This window comes from Geotrypetes seraphini, chromosome 7 (assembly GCF_902459505.1).
Source record: "Geotrypetes seraphini chromosome 7, aGeoSer1.1, whole genome shotgun sequence".
Lineage (NCBI taxonomy): Eukaryota > Metazoa > Chordata > Amphibia > Gymnophiona > Dermophiidae > Geotrypetes > Geotrypetes seraphini.
Window position 1 is genome coordinate 47,431,462 of NC_047090.1, and position 22,832 is coordinate 47,454,293.

General features: G+C 42.8%; 1 protein-coding gene across 22 annotated transcripts in view; it reads left to right on the plus strand.

The window, feature by feature from the left end:
- CACNA1C (calcium voltage-gated channel subunit alpha1 C) overlaps positions 1-22,832 on the plus strand; it is a 1,333,094-nt gene that overhangs the window by 985,113 nt on the left and 325,149 nt on the right. For all 22 annotated transcript variants that reach the window (XM_033951116.1, XM_033951118.1, XM_033951120.1 and 19 more), the window contains one exon: positions 13,604-13,764. In XM_033951116.1, coding sequence (XP_033807007.1) covers positions 13,604-13,764 — 161 coding nt within the window. The remainder of the gene's footprint in view (positions 1-13,603; positions 13,765-22,832) is intronic.

The window sequence follows — 22,832 nt, forward strand, 5'->3', positions numbered from 1 at the left end:
AATGGAATGAGGTCTGGAGGAGAGGAAGCATGCAGGAGGAAGAAAGAAAGATTGGATGCACAGTCAGAAGGAAGTGCAACCAGAGACTCATGAAATCACCAGACAACGAAGGTAGGAAAAATGATTTTATTTTCAGTTTAGTGATCAAAATGTGTCAGTTTTGAGAATATATATCTGCTGTCTATATTTTGCACTATATTTGTCTATTTTTCTATAGTTATTTCTGAGGTGACATTGCATATTTTAAAGTCATCTGTCTTGACATCTTTGAAAACCCCCTGAATGTAAATGATAATTAACATTTTCCGTGTGCTTTGTGGTTTTTTAAATTTTTATTGGTGGCAGATCATTTTGACTTGGCCATTTTAAAAGTAGCTCGCAAGCCAAAAAAGTAGCTCGCAAGCCAAAAAACTGCTCTAGGTTTCTTCACTGCTTATGGCAGCAGTAGCAGTTCGGACTCTGACAGTGGGGACTAGGAGCCAGTGAAGTGGGGGGCTGGAAGCGGGGGTGGAGAACAAGGCTCAGGAACGGGTCGAGGCCATAAAAAGGCTACCGAAACTGGACAAGCTCTTCCAGAGTGTCACGCGACCCTCCTTTCTCAGCTGAACAGTGCCAGCATCCTGGACCGACCGGGATGGTTTCAATTTTTTTTTTAAATGTTTTATGCTGGTATGTTTCTGTTGGGAAGGTGCTGATACCATGGTGCGGGAGATGCTATGGGGAGGGCGTAAAGAAAGGTAGGGCTAAGCTGATGCTGTGGTACAGAGAGAAGTGGGGGAGTAGGGAAGGGCAAGGCTGATTCTATTAGGAAGGGAAGGCTAGGACTGATTCCAGGCTACAGGACAATTTATTTATTTATCTATTTTACCTCCCTCCCCCCCTTTTACTAACCCGCGATAGTGGTTTTTAGCGCAGGGAGCCACGCTGAATGCTTCGCGCAATAATTGATGATTTTGCCTCTGCAAAAGCAAGGAAGGTCCCCACTTTACCTCTAAGTGATTTTGTTCACATTTCTGATGTTTTATACTGTACTGTTGAAGAAATCTTTTCCAGTTTGTCAGTTTACAGAATGTAGGGTATTTAAAGTTGTATTACCTGAGGTACTAATGGTGATTGGAGATTAGGCGGGCAGGGAGGTGAAAGAATTGGAGGGCCCCCTCCTTAATTTTTGCCCTGGGCCCCAGAATGTCTAAAACCGGGCCCTGCATACAAGAAGCAGATGATCTGTGTTGACACAATGGTAGAGTAAAGCAGACCAGACAAGTTAGTGGAACAAAAGAAATTGAATGCAACACATGCCTGATGTGGAACAAATTTCACCCAAAGGCTGCGTCAGAGGCAAAACATCCAGAGAATTCAAACACACACACACACAAAAAAAAAAACCCACTTCTCCAGCAGCAGTAATCCTGCAGCCAGTGATGTAGTAAAGAGGGGGGAAGGGCGGGGCGATCCACCCCAGGCACAGTCTTGGTGAGGGCATAGGCACCCATCCTCCTCTCCACCCCCTGCTCCTTCCCTGCCCCCCCCCCCCACTGCCGTGCATGCGCACCGCTTCCCTTCCCCCGTACCTCTGTAATGTTCCTGGCGCGAGCAGCAACCCCCAACCTGCTGTCGTGCCAGAATTGGCTCTTCCTCTGACATTACTTCCTGGACCCGCACCTATGAAGTGATGTCAGAGGAAAGGCCAACGCTGGTACGACAGCAGGTTGGGGGTTGCTGCTTGTGCTAGGAACGTTACAGAGGTACGGGGGAAGAGAAACAGCACATGGTCGGGAGGAGGGGCGGGGAAGCAGTGGGTGAAGGTGCGGGGTGGGGGAAGGGGGTGCTACAGCCTTGGTCACCTCTCACCCTCGCTGTGCCACTGCCTGCAGCCCTATTTCTATGCTCCTTCCATAAACTGTCTATCCTGTGACCCTTCTCTCCTTTGTACATGATTCATTTCAGCTCTGCCACCTCTCCATTTTTCTCTCTCTGTCACCACCCCTCCCCTATGCTCTGGCATCCCTCTTTTCTCCTTTCTTTCCTTCCCACCCCACAGTCTGGCATCTCTGTCTCTTTCCCTTCCCTGATTCCCTGGCAACTCTCTCCTTTCCTTTTCTTCCATCTCTCCCTCCCCCCCATGCTCTGACATCTCCTCCTTCCTTTCCTCCTTCCTTTTCCCTTAGTCTGGCATACCTTCTTCCTTCCCTCCATGCCATGGCATCTCTTCCTCTCTCCCTCCATGCCCTGATATCTCTTCCTCCCTCCCTCCCTCCCCTCCATGCCCTAGCATCTCTTCCTCCCTCCCTCCCCTCCATGCCCTAGCATCTCCTTTCATTCCTTCCTTTCTGTCCCTTCCTTCCTCATCTTCCTTCTCCCTCTCTCTCTCCCTCCAGTTGAGTGCAGCAATTCTCTCCCCTTCTGCTCCCTTTCCTCCTTCTGTCACCCTGTCATGAACTTCTTCGGGCAGCAGCAGCATTCACAATTCGCTGCTGTTGCTGGCTTTGGGCCTTCTCTGTCGGGTCCTGCCTTTGCAGAAACAGGAAGTACACAGGATCCAGCAGAGAGGAAGGCCCAAAGCCGGCAACAGCAGTGAATTGTAAATGCTGCTGCTGCCTGAAGAAGTTCATGACGCCAGGCCTTGGAGCAAGCAGGACAGACCGTTTCTCCTCCCCGGTAGCCAAAATGTTCCTTTTCAGAGGGGCCCCAACATGGCAGCCGTTCTCACAAGCTGCCGACGAGGGAGATAAAGAAAAGTTCGGACCGCGGGGTCCCTGGATCTGTGGCGGCCAGGGCAGCTGCCCTGTTTGCTCCCCCCTAATGTCGGCCCTGGGGCCCCCTGAGAATTTAAGGCCATAGGCACATGCCTACTAGGCCTACCCTTTAATCCAGCCCTGCCTGTACTCTGATGAATTCAAAATACTCTTTTTGATACTCATTAATGTACTTGGCACAAGTGTCTGATTACCTGACCTGTAACTGTTAGCTTCCATTTTACTCCTAATTCTCCACACCATCTGTTCACAGGAAGGATAATTTTGTTAACAGATTACCAAGGCAGGAAAGGCTCTTAGGTGCATATGTTGTGCCTGTTTGCAAAGCTTATTGAAACATCCTCCCTAAAAACTGCTACTTAAAGTTACTTCTGCTCCTTGGCATGATTAGCTATGTGCATGTATATGCTTGTGTTTATAATATATAAGATATATGCAAAGGTTCCAGTCCTGCCCCAATCCATCCTTTTTTTTCTGGAGCCATATGATAACCCTAGGGCAGTGCTCTCTACTAATTTTTAAGTGAAAGGCCATTCTGGATCCAAACGTGCTGAAGGAGCAGACATATCTTCCTAATTGGGGGTCATGACACCAATAACACTTCTCAACATTCATTCCTACCAAAATACCTAGCCTCGATCACACATACAGAGCACGGATAAACCCTATGCAAATATAGGACCACAAACTAAAAATACTAATATACACAAACAAAATCCTATCATGTCAGACTCTGCTTGCAATACAACACTAGAGAAATAGAAACAAATATATTTCTTTCTGAACAGTGGAAAATATAGACAGCAGATGTAAATTCTCAAAACGGACATATTTCAATCACTAAATTGAAAATAAAATCTTTTTTCCTGTCTTTGTTGTCTGGTAATTTTATTTTTCTAAACATCTTTTCCCAGTATCTGATTGCACTTCTGTCTGTGCTCTTAACTCTGTTTCCAGGGCCTTCTTATTCATTTGCTGTTTTTCTCTCAAGTTCAAGTTTCAAGTTTATTGATTCTTAATGAATCGCCTATTATAGATTACTAGGCGATGTACAAAACCATAAAACATTTAAAATAAACAATGGTGATAATATAAAAACTGATTTTTGTTATAGATTAAAAAAAAAAAATGACAAACAAAAATACTTATATATTAAAACAAATATTAGTTTTAGACACAGTACATACAAGAATTGTGAGGAAAAATGGGGGAGAAATTACAATATTTTAGCAAGAAAAAGAGGGTTACAACTATGGTAAAAAACAAATAGGAGGGGAAGTTAAATTTGGTAAAAAAGAACAAAAAAAAACTTTAAGAATCATACGCATCTTTAAAGAAGAAAGTTTTTAATGCTTTTTTAAATACGGCTAAGTTTTTTAAGTCCCTAATATACTGAGGTAAAAGATTCCATGATTGAGGGGCAAATACTGAAAACATATCATTACGCCTAGTACCAATTACCTTTAAAGAGGGGACCGTAAGAAGGTTAGAAGAAGAGGAGCGAAGTAAACGAGAAGTATTGTAAGGGATTAACCATCTATTTATAAACTGTGGCTCATTAAAATTTATGGCTTTATAAACTAGAAGTAATACTTTGAACGTAATGCGGTGGTTTACAGGAAGCCAATGAGATTTTATTAAGAGGGGAGTGACGTGATCGTATTTTTTGGCATTGTAAATTAATTTAACAGCAGTGTTTTGAATTAATTGTAATCTTCTTTTTTCCTTTTGAGTGGTATTGATGAGAAGGGAATTACAATAATCTAATTTGGAAATGATTAGAGAATGGATAAGAATATTAATGGATTTAGAATGTAAGAACTTAGCAAGTGAACGAATAAGACGTAATTTAAAAAAACATGATTTGACAGTATTACTAATGTGATCATGGTAAGTGAAATTATTATCTAATAAGACGCCTAGAATTTTGATAGTGGAAACCTGTTTTAATTCCGTATTATTAATAGAAATTGGAGAAATTAAATTTAGATCACTTTTCCAGGAAAAAAACATTGTTTTCGTTTTATCTAAATTTAAAGCTAATTTGTTTGTGGAAAGCCAATCTTTTATTGAGAGAAGTTTATTATTGATACTTATAATATCGTCTAGGCTTTCTGGGTCTAAAGGATGAATTAATTGTATGTCATCAGCGTATGCATAAGTTGTAAAGCCTAGAGACTGGGTTAAATTTAGAAGTGGAGATAGAAAAATGTTAAAGAGAAGAGGAGATAGTATTGATCCTTGTGGAATGCCGTAAGTATTTGAACAACTTTTGGAGATACTGTTGTTGAAGCTGATGACAGAAGAACGATTTGCGAGGAAAGAAGAGAACCAATCCAGAGCTTGGTCTTTGATCCCGATTGATTTTAAACGGTCTAATAAAAGGTCATGGTCTATGGTATCAAAAGCAGCTGTTAGATCTAGAGAAATAAGAATTACCGACTTGTGATGATCCAAAAAATAATGAATGTTATTAGTCAAGCCTATCCCTTCACTTTCTGCCCTGCATCCATCTTTGACATTAACTTAGCATTCAACTTTCTTCCATGTTTCTGCTTTATTCTCAAATCTTCTGCTTTTTCCATGTCTTTCATTCCTTTTCCATTCATCTTTGTGCACTATCTCCTCTCTCACTCTTCCCTTCCCCCCATCTCTGTATACCATCTCCTCCCTCTTCACATCTATCCATAAACAGTATTTCTTGCATTTCTTTTCTTTTCTCTACCCATTCCTGTGCACCATCTCCTCCCTCTCATCACCTTTCCTCTCTATCACTGTGAACCATCTCTTACCTCTCTGTCCCCATGTTTTGACATCTGTTTTCCCCTTTGCCTCTCCTATGGTCTGTCATCTTTCGCCTCTCCTTCCCACAGTATAGCATCTCAGGTCCCCTTCCCTGGTCTGGCATCTCCTGTCCCATCCCATCCCCTTCCCTGGTCTGGCATATCTCCTTCCCAAGTCTGGTCTGGCATCTCCTGCTCCACCCCCTTCCTTCACCTCTCCTCTCCCCTGGTCTTGCTCCTCTCCTCTCTCACTGGCCTGTCTCCTCTCCTCTCCCCCTGGTTTGTCTTATCTCTCCTTCTTATCTCTCCTTGTCTGGTCTGGCAACCGTTCTCTCCTCTCCCCTCCCCTTGTCTGTTCTCCTCTCTTCCCTTTTCCAAATGTACCTTAAAAACCTGATGGTCTAGTGGCCTCTTCATGGACAGGAAAGGTCCTCAGTTTTTCTGCCCACTACCACTGCTGCACTTGCCACTAATAGAGTTTCAGAATGGCTACTGAGATATCATGCGGCAGCCTCGCTAAATTTGCAGAAGTCTTGAGAGGCTGTTGCATGAATTCTCAACAGCCATTTTGAAACTATTAGCAGTGGGTGCAGCGGCGATACAGGGCAGGAAAGACTGGGGATCTTTTCTGCCCCCAAAGAGGCCACTAGTCCACCAGGTTTTTAAGGTACATGCGGGGAGGGTGGCCTATTCCCCATTACCATGGGATTACCATGGTATTGGTTACTGTTCCCATGCCAATACTGTGGAACAGTCTACCAGTACCATGGTAATACTGGATGTTCTTTGTGCATGGTCCCCGTTACTGCAGTATCACCACAGTAATGGTTACCATGTCACTCTCTACTCCACACCCTGTGGTTGCAGGTTCATTCCCAGCACCATTCCCTGTGACCTGGATAAGTCACCTAACTCCCCACTGCCCCAGGTACCGTAGTTAGATTGTGAGCCTGCTGGGACAAATAGGGAAACACTTAGGGGTCCTATTATCAAGGCGTGGTAGGGGTTTAACGCGCGGAATACCGCACATTAAACTGCATACCGCGCTAGTTGCTAATGCCTCCATTGACGAGGCGTTAGTTTTTTGGCTTGCCGTGGGGGTTAGCGCATGATTAAATGTTCGACGCGCTAACCCTGCTAGCGCGGCTTGATAAATGGACCCCTTAGAGTACCTGACCCCCTTTTAAGGTAAACCACTTAGAATCCCCTTGGGGTATATAAATTTTTATATCTGTTCCCAGCTGTATTCCTAGATATTCAATTCTGAGCCATGTCTGGGCACTGGCATTGAATATCCGGTTGTATGTTGGCTACCAAAACTTATGCGGTGAAGTGTGGTATTCACCTGTTAATCACATAAGCCGAAAGATAGGACTGCTATTGATGCATCCCAATTGAAACAGTTATCTTATGCAACTAAGTTTAATATTGATAAAATTCAAATAAGAAAAAATGAGAAAAAATAATTGATTGTGCCAATAAATATGCTAAAAAAATTTAAAGACTGATGAACAGGCTGGTGTATTAATCTGTTTGAAAAAAACAACAACCCAGCTTTCTAAACAACAGCACTGCTGAGGTCACAAATATGCCTTACTCCATAGTGAGTTGACTTGGTGTGCTTTGAAGGTGATTAATGGTGTTTGGATTGATGAAATATTTCAGAGAATAAATTATTTGGTGCTTGTCGAAAGATTGATAAAATGTAGGTGTGCACGTTAACGAATAGGGTGCAGGGCAGATTCACACGTAAATCCAAATGAGAGCCAATTACCACCAATTGATAATAGTTCATTAATTAATTAGTTTGCATGCAGATCTGGGCCTACCTTGCATGGATGGACAGATACACCTACTCTCACATTGGTAAAATGTCCGTGCCTAAATAAGAACATAAGAAATGCCTGCACCGGATCAGACCTGGGGTTCATCCAGTCCGGTGATCCGCACACGCGGAGGCTCAGCCAGGCATACCCCGGCGAATACCTTAGTCACTCGTATCCCTCAATGTGTCCTGCAAGAAGATGTGCGTCCAATTTTTCCTTAAATCCTAGAATGGTGGTTTCCTCCACTACCTCCTCTGGGAGAGAGTTCCAGGCGTTCACCACTCTCTGTGTGAAGCAGAATTTTCTGACATTTGTCCTGGTCATGTCCCCTCTCAGCTTCAGTCCATGACCTCTTGTCCGAGTCCGAGTCACATTAGACAATATGAATAACGTTGTTTCTTGCTCACCATCCTTTCCCCCTGCTGGTGAGTGAGCTTGCTCCATTTTGTCGATTCCTTTTAGTATTTTAAAAGTCTCTATCAGATCCCCTCTCAGTCTTCTCTTCTTGACTTGCTCTTCTCGACTTGCTCACAGCCGGCCCAAACTCTACCACTGTACATACCCACTGGCAAAGCATACACCATCACCCAATCATACATACTTTCATGTTAGCAGGTATTTATTTTAAAGGTTACTTACTTGCATATGTAGCTATATACAAGCAAAAATGACTTTATAGTGTAAAATTATCCCTTGGGAATAATTCTGTTAGGAGCATGCATAAATGCTAGTATTTTATTTATTTACACACTTATGAGAAGACATACTCATATAAGTGAGCAAGTTCCAGCTAAACTATACTCTGGAAGGCCCAAATTTTATATATGGTGCCCCAAAAAATCTGCACTAATCAGCACGGCGCTTAGTGCGATTATATAAGTCTCCCACTATGTATTGAATTGCCCTAAACAGCCATATACACAGCAAAAGATTTAGGCACACCCATTTAGGCCAAGAAAAACTAGGCCTAAATGCCTCTGTCTAATTTGTGAATGGATTGGGTGTATTCTGTAACAGTGCAGCTAACTTTTAAAAATGCCCATGATCCACCTATGTTCCTTGCCTGACCATGCCCCCTTTTGAGTTTCATAAACTAAAAGTGATGGGCACCACTTTGTAGCATCGCCTACCAAGCTGTACAAGTAACTTCAGATTAGCGCCAGTGAGCATCAGTTATTAGGTGTTAATTGCCGATTATCGGCACCGATTGGCTTGTTACATTAGTTTGCATGCACAGCTTAGGACATCATATATAGAATTTGGGCCTAAGTATGCACCTCAATGTAGTGGCAAATATTTTGGAGGAGGGGAGTGTAGGCAGGGCATATCCTTAAAGGCCAAGAGGGGCATAATCGTAAAGGGACGTCTAAGTCTGTTTATGTCCATTTCGCAAGTCATCCAAAGTCAAAAAGAGCCTAAGTCCCATTTTTGAAAGAGACGTCCAATGTCTTTTGACTTTCGAAAATCGTCCAATTATACGTCCTGAAGATCTGATCGTCCAAGCCACTAAAACGTCGATCTTTAAAGCACATTTTCGTCCAACTGTCCGTCCAAGTCCAAAACGTCTAGAACAAGCCCTGTTGGACGTGGGAGGGGCCTGCAAAGTGATGGACAGAACACCCATACAGGGCACCTAAATAGTGGGGTACCTTACAGGGCACTGCTGTGAACCTCACAAACAGGGTGCCATGGCTTCTCCTCACTACAGCTCCCTTATAGGTGATGGTGAGCCCCCCAAACCACCTCCAGAATCCCCTAGACCCACTTATCTACCACCCCAATAGCCCTTATGGCTGTAGGAGCCACTTATATGCCAGTAAAAAAGAGTTTTGAGGGTGTATAGGGCAGTGCACATTTTAAGTGTCAATGCAGTGATTACAGGGGCTTATGGGCATGGGTCCTCCTCTCTATGGGTCCCTAACCCACCCCCAAGATGACTTAAGCTGCCTCTGTGCTGGACGACTAGGCTTTCCTATGCCAGGCGGCCAGGTGATGATGGTCTGGAGGCTGAATTTTAAAGTTATGATTAAAATTTTTATGGGGGTGGGGGGGTCGGTGACCACTGGGGTAGTGTGTGGGGGTCTGTTTTATGTGTTTTCAGTGCATATCTGGTGAGTTTAGGTGGGTTTTAGTGACTTAGACCATGTTTCAAATGGTCTAAGTCAGTGTTTTTCAACCGCTGTTCCGCGGCACACTAGTGTGCCGCGAGATGTTGCCTGGTGTGCCGCCATCAGGGCAGTACCACCAGTCTAGGGAGAGGGGCGGTCCGCCCCACGTGGACAGGAGAGAGCTGGACGGGGGACCCGCGGAGTTCAATACATCTCGAGCCGCGAGGCTCGTCTTCTGTTCCTGCCTGCCCTGCAGCTAACATATAGCCGATCGCAAGCGTTCCCCGATGTCAGCGCTGACGTCGGAGGGAGGGCTTAAGCAAAGCCTGCCCTCCGACGTCAGCGCTGACGTCGGAGAATACTTCCGTTCGGCTATTTGTGCGCGGCAGTGCAGGCAGGAAGCAGAAGACAAGCCTCGCGGCTTGAGCTTCGTTTTGCTGAGAAAGTTGCAAAGATGGTCTGGGAGGCAAACACGGAACACAAAAGGGGGGAGGGTGTGCGTTTTGGACACAAGGCATGAACCTGGGAGAGAGGAAGGAATGGAAAGAGATGCTGAGGTGGGGGAGGGAATGCGTTTTTGGACACAGAAGAAATGGACTTGGGAGAGAGGAAGGGAGGGAAAGAGATGCTGAGGTGGGGGAGGGAATGAGTGTTTGGACACAGAAGGCATGGACTTTGGAGAGAGGAAGGGAGGGAAAGAGATGGTTGTGTACACGGGGAATAGAAGAAAGGAGAATTTTTGGTCATAGGGAGGGAGTGAGGTACAGATAGTGGCATACCAGGGTGGGGGGGGTGCGGTCTGCCCCACCCCGGGTTTACGTCCCAAGGGGGTGCACAGCTGGCCACCCTCCAGTGTTGTCCCTAGGCCGGCAAACTGCGGCTCTTTAGCCACTTGAGTGCCACCGCCGCCAACGGTGTTGTTGGTGGTGGCAGCATTATAAAATACTTTCTCTGTGTTTATTTGATTCCTATTCAAGAGAATTACTTTATATATAGTCAATATAGGCACAGAGTTAAATTTTTTAACATTTTCTAATGGTGGTGTGCCTCGTGATTTTTTTCATGAAACAAGTGTGCCTTTGCCCAAAAAAGGTTGAAAAACACTGGTCTAAGTCACAACGTCCAAGTTCCGTCGATCGTGGGCTGTATCACTTTTGATTATACATGCTGTACGACTAAGTCTAGGCCGGCCCACATCCCGCCCAACTCCCTCCCTCGACACGCCTCCCGAAACGCCCCGTTTAGCTTTGGACGTTGAGCGGCACTATGAGGGCCTAAGCCGTTTAGAAATACGTCCAAAACCCGGTTTGATTATCGGCGCTTGGACATTTTCGAGAAATGTTCGTCCAAGTGCCTACTTAGGCCGGTTTTTGGATGTTTTTCTCTTTCAATTATGAGCCCCTAGATTATAAAATTTATAATCTATGCTTGGCCTTTTGCAATCTAGACACAAACATTGACACCAGCTCTATAGCTTAAATGTAGGTGTGTTTTTTAGATAAATTATTTTTATTAAATAAATAATAAATGCAGTGTACAATATATAAATGAATAACTACAATCATGTATAACATATAAGTATAAATACAAAATTAAACAGTTCATAAATTAATGTTATAGACTTTGTTTCAAATACAATTATAATAAAAGAAAGATTATTTGAATATTATCCTCTCCCAATCCACCCCCCCCACCTACCCTTCTCAAGACTGAATATTAAATAAATAAATAAATAAATTTATGATCTACTCTTTAAAACACAACTTCATGTAGTAGGTGTCAATGTCTTTAAAAAAGGTTGACAAATTATAAGAAATAGTCTTCCATGCTTCATCTCCCAATCAGAAATAGACATAGCTTCCATACATATAAGATGCAACATACGAGATCTCCACAGATTTTATTCATAAATAAAGAATAGTTTTTAAACCCATAAGAATAACTCTTTTCAAAAAAAATCCTTTATAACCTTTAGGTGTGTTTTTAACCACTTACTGTAGTATTCTATAAAGAAAAGTAGGCACCTGATTTTCTTTATAGAATAGGCTTCAAACAGGGGCTTTCCTAAATCTAAGAATTATCCCTATTAGAATGACCCTCTTAGAAGGGAAGTTACCAATGTAGGCTACATTTAAGAGTTTGGGCTAGATGCACAAAAAAAGTCGCTAAAACTGTGTGGGTCACTGTGGGCAAATTTTTTGAGCAATTCTGAAAGTGATCAATGTTCCAATAAGTTTGCATGCAAATGATTTGCACGGAGGTTTGCCGAAATCCCGTCTGATCAGTCTCTGTACGAGCGACTTAGACACATGTGCTGAAAAGTCCAGTTGATACAGCCACAATATATGCATGCATCAGTCATAGGTGCGGCTTATTGTAGCACATCATATGCGTACGTCATTGCCATGTGTCAAAGGTGTCGGCCACAAAGCATTATTGTCGCAAAGCGATTTATAAACACCACTGGTAGAGATTTTCCTTCTTTTTGGAGCTGTTGGAAGGAACTGTTGGAGCACTAAGCACATATGTCCCATGAAGCACAAAGAACACGCTGTTAGCAAACATGGTGTTCACGGGCTTTTAAATAGAACAAAAATCCCTTGATGCTTTGCGCTTCCTCTTACCATAAAGCAAGTTGCAGTCAATGCAATTCCATAACATCATGACCATCGAGGCTGTAGGGAGGGGGCGGAGAGGTAGCAGCAGACTGCGCAAATGCAGGAAATAAACGAGGGTTGTATCGTATCACAAAAAGTTTTGGCCTCAGCTCATATATTTTGTCATGAGAAATTAAAATTTTCACCTTCTCTTTGTTTGCCCCCATATTTTCGCAACTCTCTCGTATACTTTATGCTGTTAACGGCCACACATAAGACATGCCTTTCGTTTCATGTACCTCAGTGCATAAATGTTCCCCTCCTTTTAGCCTAGATATTATATTACTTTTTTTTAAAAATTTTGTTTTATTGTTAACCGTTTAGACACCTGTTTGATAAATGGTATGTCAAAAATAAAGGAAACTTGGAAACACACATACTCGCCACACACAAATAACACACGTATACGTCCCTCCCTTATTGTTAACATTTATTTCATGTTATTAATGTTATACATTTTATTAATATTATATTGATTTCAAGGCTGAACTGTGTCAGTAAGACACAAGCGACTGGGCTTGACGTTGCATTTTTCGGGTCACTAGAAGTGATCGCTGTTTTTTGCGCCTGGCCAAGTGATGTTTGAGCATCAATCGTTTGGCTAGACTGCATGGCATTTTAATATTAATGACCTCATTTGCATGACAGAGTCGGAGAATGAGCGAAAGTTCAGGAAACCACTTGGTGAGCCATTTTGTGTTTCAGGTCGGCAAATTCGATCAGTTGCTAAACCACTCAAACCAGTGTAGCGATGATTGTTTGATGATCAGAGACTTTACTGCATCTAGTCCTTAATCCCAGTTATTAGTAACTAGGTCTCATTGCATAAAATGAGACCTTACTTAAATAGCACCAGTTAGTAGTAAAATAACATGTTTTAATAGTAACCCACATTGATCACTATAAGTGTGAATTATGTTTAGTGCATTGGCCTGATTATTTATCATCTTTTCACTAGCTTATTGCTGACCTACAAGTGTGTTCATTCTGCTGCCCCTCAATATCTTTCCTCACTTCTCTCTCCTTATACACCTCCCAGGGAGCTCTGTTCCTCAGATAAGCCGCTCTTAGCTGTACCCTTCTCCTCCACTGCCAATTCCAGACTTTGTTCCTTTCATCTAGCTGCCCCCAATGCCTGGAATAAATTACCCGAGTTTGTCCGTCAAGCCCCTTCCCCTGTTTAAAAGCAGACTGAAAACCCACCTTTCTGATATAGCCTTCAATCCTTAACCCTGCTCCTCTGCCCTCCAACCCAGCCTCCATTCCCCTTAACTGTATCCATGACATCCTGTTTGTCTGTCTGCCTTGGCTGTTTAGATTGTAAGCTCTTTCGAGCAGGGACTGTTTTCTTCTTCTTTGTGACTCTGTGCAGTGCTGCGTGTGTCTGGTAGCACTATAGAAATAATTAATAGTAATAGTTTAGAAAATGAATCACACTAATTTTGAGATTTACTTGTCTTCTTCATCCCACAGCCGTTACTGGCGTCGGTGGAACAGATTCTGCCGAAGGAAGTGTCGAGCTGCAGTAAAGTCCAATGTGTTCTATTGGTTGGTGATATTTTTGGTGTTCCTCAATACCCTCACAATTGCCTCTGAACATTACAACCAGCCAGACTGGCTGACAGAGGTCCAAGGTGAGTGATAGTTTGTGGTTCTGATATCATCTGACAACCAACAAAGAGACAGTGGCTTGTAGCATGGAAGAGAGAGGAGAGTGATAAAGGAAAGAATGAGATAGAGCTTGCTGACTTCTTGAATACAGCTGATTTATCTGTTCATATATCATATTAGACACATTAAATGAGTTTAATTTCTCTATATAACATGGTGCTGTAACTCCTAAAATACAAAGGGCCTTGGTGGATGTACCTTGTATTTTCTTGGAAAAAAACCCAAATGAGTGTAATTTGGTTGGGGGGGGGGATTTTTTCAGAATGCCCTTAAGTTCAGTTAAGGTTATACAGTAGATGGAACATTACACTATAGCTTGGGGTTTTCTCAGTTGTAAATCCAGGTTACAGCTAGTTTGACATTATTATTATTATTATTAACATTACATCTCCATACAATCCCTGTTTTGATATAGGGCTCTTTTTACAAAACTGTGGTAACGATTTCTGTGCAGCAAATGCGATATGGGCTTCATTGCATTTGCCACGCCAGGAAGCACTACTGCAGCTTTGTTTAAGCAACCCTAGTGTCCAGCAGATATGGCTATATAATGCAGTTTCATATTTGAGTTCCTTTAGAAATCTTGTGTACGTACCATCAGGTTCCAGTGATTTGCTAGTATTTAGTTTGTCAACTGGCTCTAAACCAAACTCACGTGGATTTGCTTCTTTCTTGAAATCATCACCTTCAAAAAACCTTTCCGGCATGTGTATCTCCCCAACATCTTCCAAAATAAAGACTAAAGAAAATAATTTATTTCTTGTGCTACGGCTGTATCCTCATTTAGCATCCCTTTTATATCATAATCATCTAATAGCTTCTTTGCAAGTTCTTGGGTTTTTATTAATAACGTACTTGAAAAGTGGTTTATTAGTTTTTTCCCTGTTTGGTAAGCCTCTCCCCAAATTCTCCTTAGTCTGGTTTAATATTGTTTTTATAGCAAATTTATTAGTACTTAAATGGATAGTGATACTGAAAGTATCCATTTAGAGACCAGTGCAAAACCAATTTGGGGAGCATTTGAGGGATGGAGGCAGCACTAAGCTCAGTGTGCGGCAAACGTTTTGAATCCACAGCACACTAAACGTGGGGGCCGTGGCTGGAAGGCATCCGGAAATGCACAGACATCGATGCGATGATATCATGCGCATGGGTGATGTCATAATGTCGACCTCCGCGCGTGTGCGGATGACCTCCAGCCATGGCCCTGAGCCTCCTATTGCTGCCGGTGTGTGTGTGAGACGGTGGTGCTAGAGAAGGAGAGGTGCGGAGGAGAGGCGCCAGCGCCGGCTAACTGCTTACAGGACATGCCTTTCGCTGTGAGAGGCGCGTCCTGTAAGCATTCGGCCAGCATTGGCGCCAGCTGTTCTCCTCCTTGCTGGTGTGTAGAAGAACACCTGGAATCTGCCGTGGCACATTAATGTACCTCGCCATAACCACTTAAGTGCTGAATATCAAACTTAAGCGTCACTTTACTAAGTTGCATTAGGCTCTCATGTGCATCTAATGCAGCTTAAAAGGGCTTCCTGTGGGACATGCTCAGGCTTTCTGCAGTAAATTTGACATTGAAGAAGAAAACAGGGGAAAATAACACCACAATACCAAATATGTAAAAACTAGAGGGGAATTGTCCAAATGAGAGAGATGTGCACTGGAAAATATATCCTCCATTCCGTCTGATGATATGAAGGTCTTTATTGTTCAAACATCAAAATAACACATTCAATGACTCACGACTCAATGACTCGACATGTACATGTTTCGGCCCTTAGGCCTTCCTCAGGAGTCTTAAAAAGCGTGAATGATGAAATACACTGGGTTCCTGCTGCATTGGCTCCCCTTGGAAGTTCAAGAGCCAATGCAGCAGGAACCCAGTGAATGGAAGGCTGAAATGCAGCCCGAACTTATGGAGTGGGTCTGAGCAATGCAGGCTGCAGTTTAAAGATGGTATTCTTCCATGATTGGCCTTTTAGTCAGATCCAATTAAGTGCCAGAGTATTGTGTATTTCATCATTCACACTTTTTTAAGACTCCTGAGGCAGGCCTGAGGGCCGAAACTTGCACATGTCGAGTCATTGAGTCGTTGAATGTGTTATTTTGATGTTTGAACAATATAGACCTTCATATCATCAGACGGATTGGAGGATATATTTTCCAGTGCACATCTCTCTCATTTGGACAATTCCACTCTAGTTTTACGTGTAAATTTGACATTAACATCCATAAACTGCACAAATTATTTTTTTTCCATTGAGAGGAGTGTCAGGGAGCAGAGGGTGGGCATTTCTGAACTATTCAGTTAGACTATCGACATTACCACATACTCACTAATTAGCGCAGGATTAGCATGTGAGCCCCTGCCACCTACAAGATGAGTAGTGGTAAGTTCTGAAGTGCTAATTTTTGTTAATGGCTATGTCCTAATGGCACAGTAGTACAGGCATTTAATTTAAAAAAAAAAAAATCAGCCATTTTCCAGCTGTGGAAGAAATGGTCTTATAGCATGTGGGAAAAACCCAAGTTAAGGGTGTGCTAAGGCCATCTTTTCTTACAGCTTGATTTATTTATTTTAAAATTTTCTATTCTGCTTATCTGCTAAGCGGGTAACAAATTATTACATACATAAAATTAAACAAAATCCATACATCCATATATTAAAATCTGCTTCCCTTAAACGTGTCATCTTCTAGTAGTCAAAATATTCTGACATCTGCTGATTTAAACGATCAGTTCTCAAATGCCCTTACAAATCTATCTGTTTTGTCACTGATAAACTTTACACACTGTTTTCACAATCCCCCTCTTTTACTAAGGTGTATTAACCGATTAGTGCGTGCAAACTGATTTAGCACGCGCTAAACGCTAATGCGTCCCTTATATTCTATGGACGCGTTAGCGTTTAGCGTGCGCTAATCGGTTAGCACAATTTAGTAAAAGGACATATATGTCTTTTCCTTGGTTGTCCTTTTTCAACCAGATCCTTGAGGTTCTTATTATATGAATATCTACATCTGTGAGCTCCAACATTCTCACTTTGTTTTTAGACTTTTTTTGCATTTACATGAAAACATTTAAATGTATTTTTGTCACAATCCTCAGTCAGAGTACTCTTCTTTCCTTCTTTAATATATCCTTTGTGTTTGCACTGCTCTCAACCATGTGTACCTGAGGAACTATCCAATTTTCTCCCATAATCTGTCATAAAAATTATTTTATCTTCTTTGTAATTGGTAGCACCAGTAGCTAGTCTCTATTTGGCTTAAAGTGGAGTCTGTTTCATTAGAATTTCCTCATTCCAAAAACTTTCCCAGCTCCTAATGAATTTAAACCCCACCTCCCTATTCTCTTGTGAAACTGCAGAGTTCAGCCAGCCTCTGAGGTCCTATCTGTGGAACTGGAAGTGCTTCCAAGAATGCTTCCTGGAGGTTCTGGATTTTAGTTTCCTAGCTAGCAGCCCAAATTTAGCCCATATCACCTCTCTTCTGCACCATCATTGATGCCCACATGAGCCGTGTGGGCCAGCGACTTACTACCACTCTCTAAAATTCTGTCTACATGAAGTGTTACTTCCTGTGATAGCCTATCCCAGTTGTATTGGAAAAATTTTAACATAAAACAAGCTGGAGCAAAAATTAGTTGTATTACTTCTCTGTATAACCCTGTTTCCTTACAGGGTTAAAGCACCGTAAGTCTGGCTCCTACTTCACTTGTGAAACAGTCCAAACAGAAGAACATTTAGGAGAAAGAACCCCCTTTTACCAACAAAAGTCTCATCTGGCTTCAGCCCAGCTGCCACATTCCAAACACAAGACAGTCACCTTTAAACATGCAGGTTCAGTTTACAGAGGTCTTGGATTAGAAGCTCACCTCTAGTGTTTTCCTGGATCAGTTCTCAGCTAGCTATCTTGCTCCAGTCTTTCCCAGGGCTTGAATGCAGCCACTGCTAGGGAAGGTCTCTCTCCTTTGGGATGCTCTCTTGCTCAAGGGACCTCTCTGAATGGTCCCATCCTGGGCATATGAATCTCTTCCTGCCTGAGTCCCAACTCATGACTCAGCAGGGTAGCCTGTTCTGGCCACCTGCTGGATGAGGGTTGAGCTCTGTGCTAGAGAGCTCAGTGCATCCTAGACCCTGTAGTTTACCCACTAGTGGGCTAGTGCCCCCTCTTGCCTGGTGAAAGGATAACACCAGTGAGAGAGAACCCCTTACTCTTTTACACCTCCATTATCTTTGCTGCAGGCAGATATGTTACCAAGTGATCCTCTTGGCTGCCAGCCATCTAGCTATCTATGGAGCCTTTTAATTAAGCTGCATTAGGCACTAGCACACGCCTGGTACAAAAATGGCTTAAGGTAGAATGGAATCAGCGCATTAAGCATCCTTGTGGTATTGGGGGGGGAAAGAAGGTCATGCGTGCAAGGGGATGGATGGATTAATCAGGTAGTGTGCTGACATAATCACTGCACTAACTGCTGGAGCCCACAGAGTAGGGTTACCAGATGTCCAGGAAAACCCAGACATGTTCTCTTCTTAGAGGACTGTCCGGGTTCCCGGATGGACTTTCCAAAACCCAGCGGTTTGTCCATCTGGAGGGCCTCTGAGCATGCATAGATGATAATATCACATGCGTCTGTGCATGCTCAGAGGTCCTCGAATGCACAGAGGTCAGGAATGAAAACAAAGCTTTCTGGGGGTGGGACTAGAGGCTGAATGTGGGTGGGGGGGGATAGAGGCAGAACAGGGCATGGCTAGGCTAGGGTAGAACAAGGCGGGGTTGGGGGCAGAACAGCATGTGGTCATTCATCCGGGGTTTTACGAGCTTCCTAAATAGGAAGTACTAAATATTCCCATGATAATTTTTTTTCCTTGGTTGTGCACTAATGCTAACAATAATGCATGCATTCATACTAAAGATGGTACTATTTAGCTCAGTTTCATTAATGGTTGGGAGTTATACAACACAAGTCTCCAATACTTCACCCAACCTCCACAATATCCAACATCCCTCTCTACAAAATTACAAGTTGTTCTACATGCTCTTATATATTTCAAATCTGGCAAAATGTGGCCTCAGGTACACCTCCTCCACCCTTAGTAATGTTCAATAGCGGTAGGGATATCGGTGTTTTTTTCCTCATTGGCCCACATTCTTTTATTGCAGTTATTTAGATAACCCAGTAGCATACTAAGCTAAGTATACAATTTATTTGAATATGTTTAAATAGAATAATCTCAAGGAAACTTCTAAAACTTCTAAAAAGATTATGGTGGATAAAAAAGTTAAAAAGTTTTAAAAAAAAAGTTTATCTAAATAACTGCAATAAAAGAATGTGGGCCAATGAGGAATAAAATCACCGGTATCCCTACCGCTATTGAACATTACTAAGGGTGGAGAAGGTGTACCTGAGGCCACATTTTGCCAGATTTTAAATATATGAGAGTATGTGGAACAACTTGTAATTTTGTGGAGAGGGATGTTGGATATTGTGGAGGTTGGGTGAAGTATTGGAGACTTGAACAATAATGCATGGCCATATATTCAACAATTTTTTTAAAAAAAGTGTTTTTTTGATGGCCACACTAAAAATGGGCTTAGTGAGCAGAGAAGTCCCATATAAGGATGCACGAAGCCCTTTTCTTAGCTGAGTTTAATGAAAGAGCCCCTACTTTATACTGCTAATGATCAGATCTCCAGTTAGTGTGTCAGTCCTATCCTTACCCATCTGGACATACAGCCCTGCATCTTCAATGTAAGAAAACATGTCATCTAGAGAGCAGATCCCAGGTACTGGATCACCTCCTGCCGTTGACAGTTGATATTCTCCTTCCTGGTGAGCTTGTTCATTTAAAGCAGCACTGAAGCTGCTACTAATCAGGTAGGACTATTCTACTATGTCTTTAAAGGTTTCCTCTATATACCTCTCATTCTGCCTCAGTTTCCAGTGACATTGCTCCTCCAAAGCGTAAGAATAGAGAAGGGACCACTGTACTATGCCCCCAAAGGGCTTCTCTGCAAGCATTTCTGTCTGCCTGGGCTCCTCTAGATCTGCCATTCTAGCTTCCAGAGCATGTGCTTTTCGACTGAGTGGCGCCTGCCTAGCTTTTAAGATCCTACACAGCATCCTCCCTCCCCTAATTCCTCTATCTTGGAACTCCTCGAGTCCTGATACCATCAGGTCCACCCAAAAACTTAAACTATCCTTCCCCTCGCTAAAAGGTATCCTCTATGCGGGAAAATTGGGGAAAGCTCTCCTCTTCAGAATCACAGGGCTTTGGAATAATCTTACTGCCCCACTATGGAATCTAGGTTCCTTCTAACTATTACGAAAGCACCTGAAAACTAGGCTATTCACAAAAAATGTAATGCTCTCCAACCCCATTATGCTGTTCCTTCCTATATTAAGCTCTTGTAAACTGTGCCGAGCTCTATAATTATGGAGAGGATGCAGTATATAAACTTAAAGTTTAGTTTAGGAGCTCTTTCCAGTGGCTGCATTCTGTGATGAGCTAGGGTCTGCCTATCAAGCAGGCCCCCAGCTTCCACCACAGTTGCACGAACCAGCACTCCTTGAAGGTCCATGAGGAAATGGCAATTAAAGAGATCAAACTCAGTCCATAAGCCAAGTAACAGTTCAGAAAATGACATTTATTCCTCAGTTGAACTTTCATTTATTCCTCAGTTGAAGATCATTGGCGGTACAGAATGGAAAGTATAATAGTTTTATAAAAATATGGGAGCCATTAACATCTTTTTGTCATGATTAATGCCATTTTTCTATTAATTATACACCATTTAGTGTTGAAAGAGGGGAAGGGTTTAATGGGAGGGTTTATGATCTTATAATGAATAATGTGATTAGAAGGAGGGTGGGGGAGGGTTGCATTTATATTTATAAGATGTTCAAGTGGTCTAATTAATAGTGTTTATTATGAATTCTGTACACTTTATGAAAGTTTAAAAATGAATAAAGAATTAAAAAAAAAAAAAGTTGAACTTTCACTGGGTTAGTTTCTTGGCAGGTTATGCCTGACCCTTACTCAGGTCCACTCATTTGCAAACCATGCAAAAACAGTTCTTGTCTCAGTCTCTGCAGCAGATAGTCCATGGAGCCAATATTCCCTTTCACTACAGCACACTGTTAATGAGCAGTTTACCTGCTTGTTAATGGCCACAGGATGCTAAAAGGGTTTCTGCGCTCTCACAGTAGACATCAGCACACAGCAAATTAAAATGCATTATAAAGAGCTGATTAGCCACCTTGCAGCGTGCAGGGCTGTGCACTGATGTGTACTGTGGGAGCTCAACACCAGAAACCTGCTACCAGGTCAGAGGATGGCATAGAGCCCCCAAGGATGGCATGGGCTCCCATAGCCTTCCTCTCTCGCCCACTCATGTCCCATCCCCAGACCTGGTTCCTTCCACACATACCATCCCCGGCGACATGAAAAAAATAAAGTTTCTCTTGTAACACACCTGACATGACCGAACCCCCTCCCTTCCTTCCTCCTGATAAAATCTGTTTCCCTGGTGTCTAGTGGCACCCCCCCCCCCCCCCCGGCCCAACCAAAACTTAAAAAACAAGAAGTCCCTGGTGTCTAATGGTACCCATCCAGCTCCCTTTCCAAGCCCCCTGGAACCAAGTACCCTGAAGGAGGCAGGAGTGATGCCCATTTGCTCCTGCCTCTGGGCCATTATCTCTAAAATGACAACCCCTGCCCTGCGCAGTGCATTCTGGGAATGCTTTGGGCATGGCCAGTTTACTATATAAGAGAGAAGTTCCCTTATATGACATACTGGCCATGCCCAGTGAGGTCAGTTGAGTGGGAGGGGAGGGCTTCCTGTTGGTCTGACTTGATTGATTAGATTGTGAGCTCATTCGATCAGGGACTGTCTTGTTTGTGACTCCGTACAGCGCTGCATACATCTGTTTGTGCTCTAGAAATAATTAATAATAATAGTAACGCCACAAGTAGTCAGTGACTCAAACGTGCTGCTTTTTACTTTGGAACTTCAATGATATTCGCAATCCTCTTTCTATCTAAAATTCAGCAAACAGAGAAGTTCTAATAACCTTTCAGAATTTAAGGAAAAAATTGTGCCTTGTAGATTTTTATAGAAAAGAAAAGCCCGCCCATCACAAAATTAAGGAAACAGAGAGCAGCCTACGGAGATAAGGGGTTGGAGCAGACAGAGTAGAGAATTATTCTGCTGTGTAATTCAGCTCCTCTTCTGTCAATTCCCAGGTGCTGCTGCAGGGATAAAGAGATACTAAGTGCAGTAATATCAAGAACTATCAGGCAAAAAAAAAAACCCCTTGATTTTAAAGAAGCATAGCTGCTAAATGCCAGTAAGAGTCTAAGCATTTACTGGTACTGACATTTAACTCAGTCCATATATTAAGTGCCACTGTCCATATGGGTAAGAACATAAGAAGATAAGAATTGCCATACTGGGACAGACCGAAGATCCATCAAGCCCAATATTCTGTTTCCGAAAGTGGCCAATCCACGTCACCAGTACCTGGCAAGATCCCAGTGAGTAAATCAGATTCTATGCTGCTTATCTCAGGAGCCAGCGGTGGATTCTCCCAAGCCATCTCAATAATGCCTTTTGGACTTTTGTTTTAAGAAATTATCCAAACCGTTTTTTTCAACCCTGATTTCACTGCATTCTCCAGCAGTGAATTCCAGAGTTTAATTACACATCGGGTGAAGACATATTTTCTCCAGTTTGTTTTAAAATCTATTACTGAGTAGATTCGTTGCAAGACCCCCTAGTCCTAGTATTTTTGGAACGAGTACACAAGTGATTCACATCTACCCTTTCCACTCCACTCAGTATTTTATAGGCCTCTATCATATCACCCCTGAGCCGTCTCTTCTTCAAGCTGAAGATCCCTAGCCTCTTTCGCTGTTCCTCGCAAGGAAGTCGTCCCATCCCTTTTATCATTTTTGTCACCTGTCTCTATCTTTTCTAATTCCACTATATCTTTTTTTGAGATACAGCGACCAGAATTGCACTCAGTATTTGAG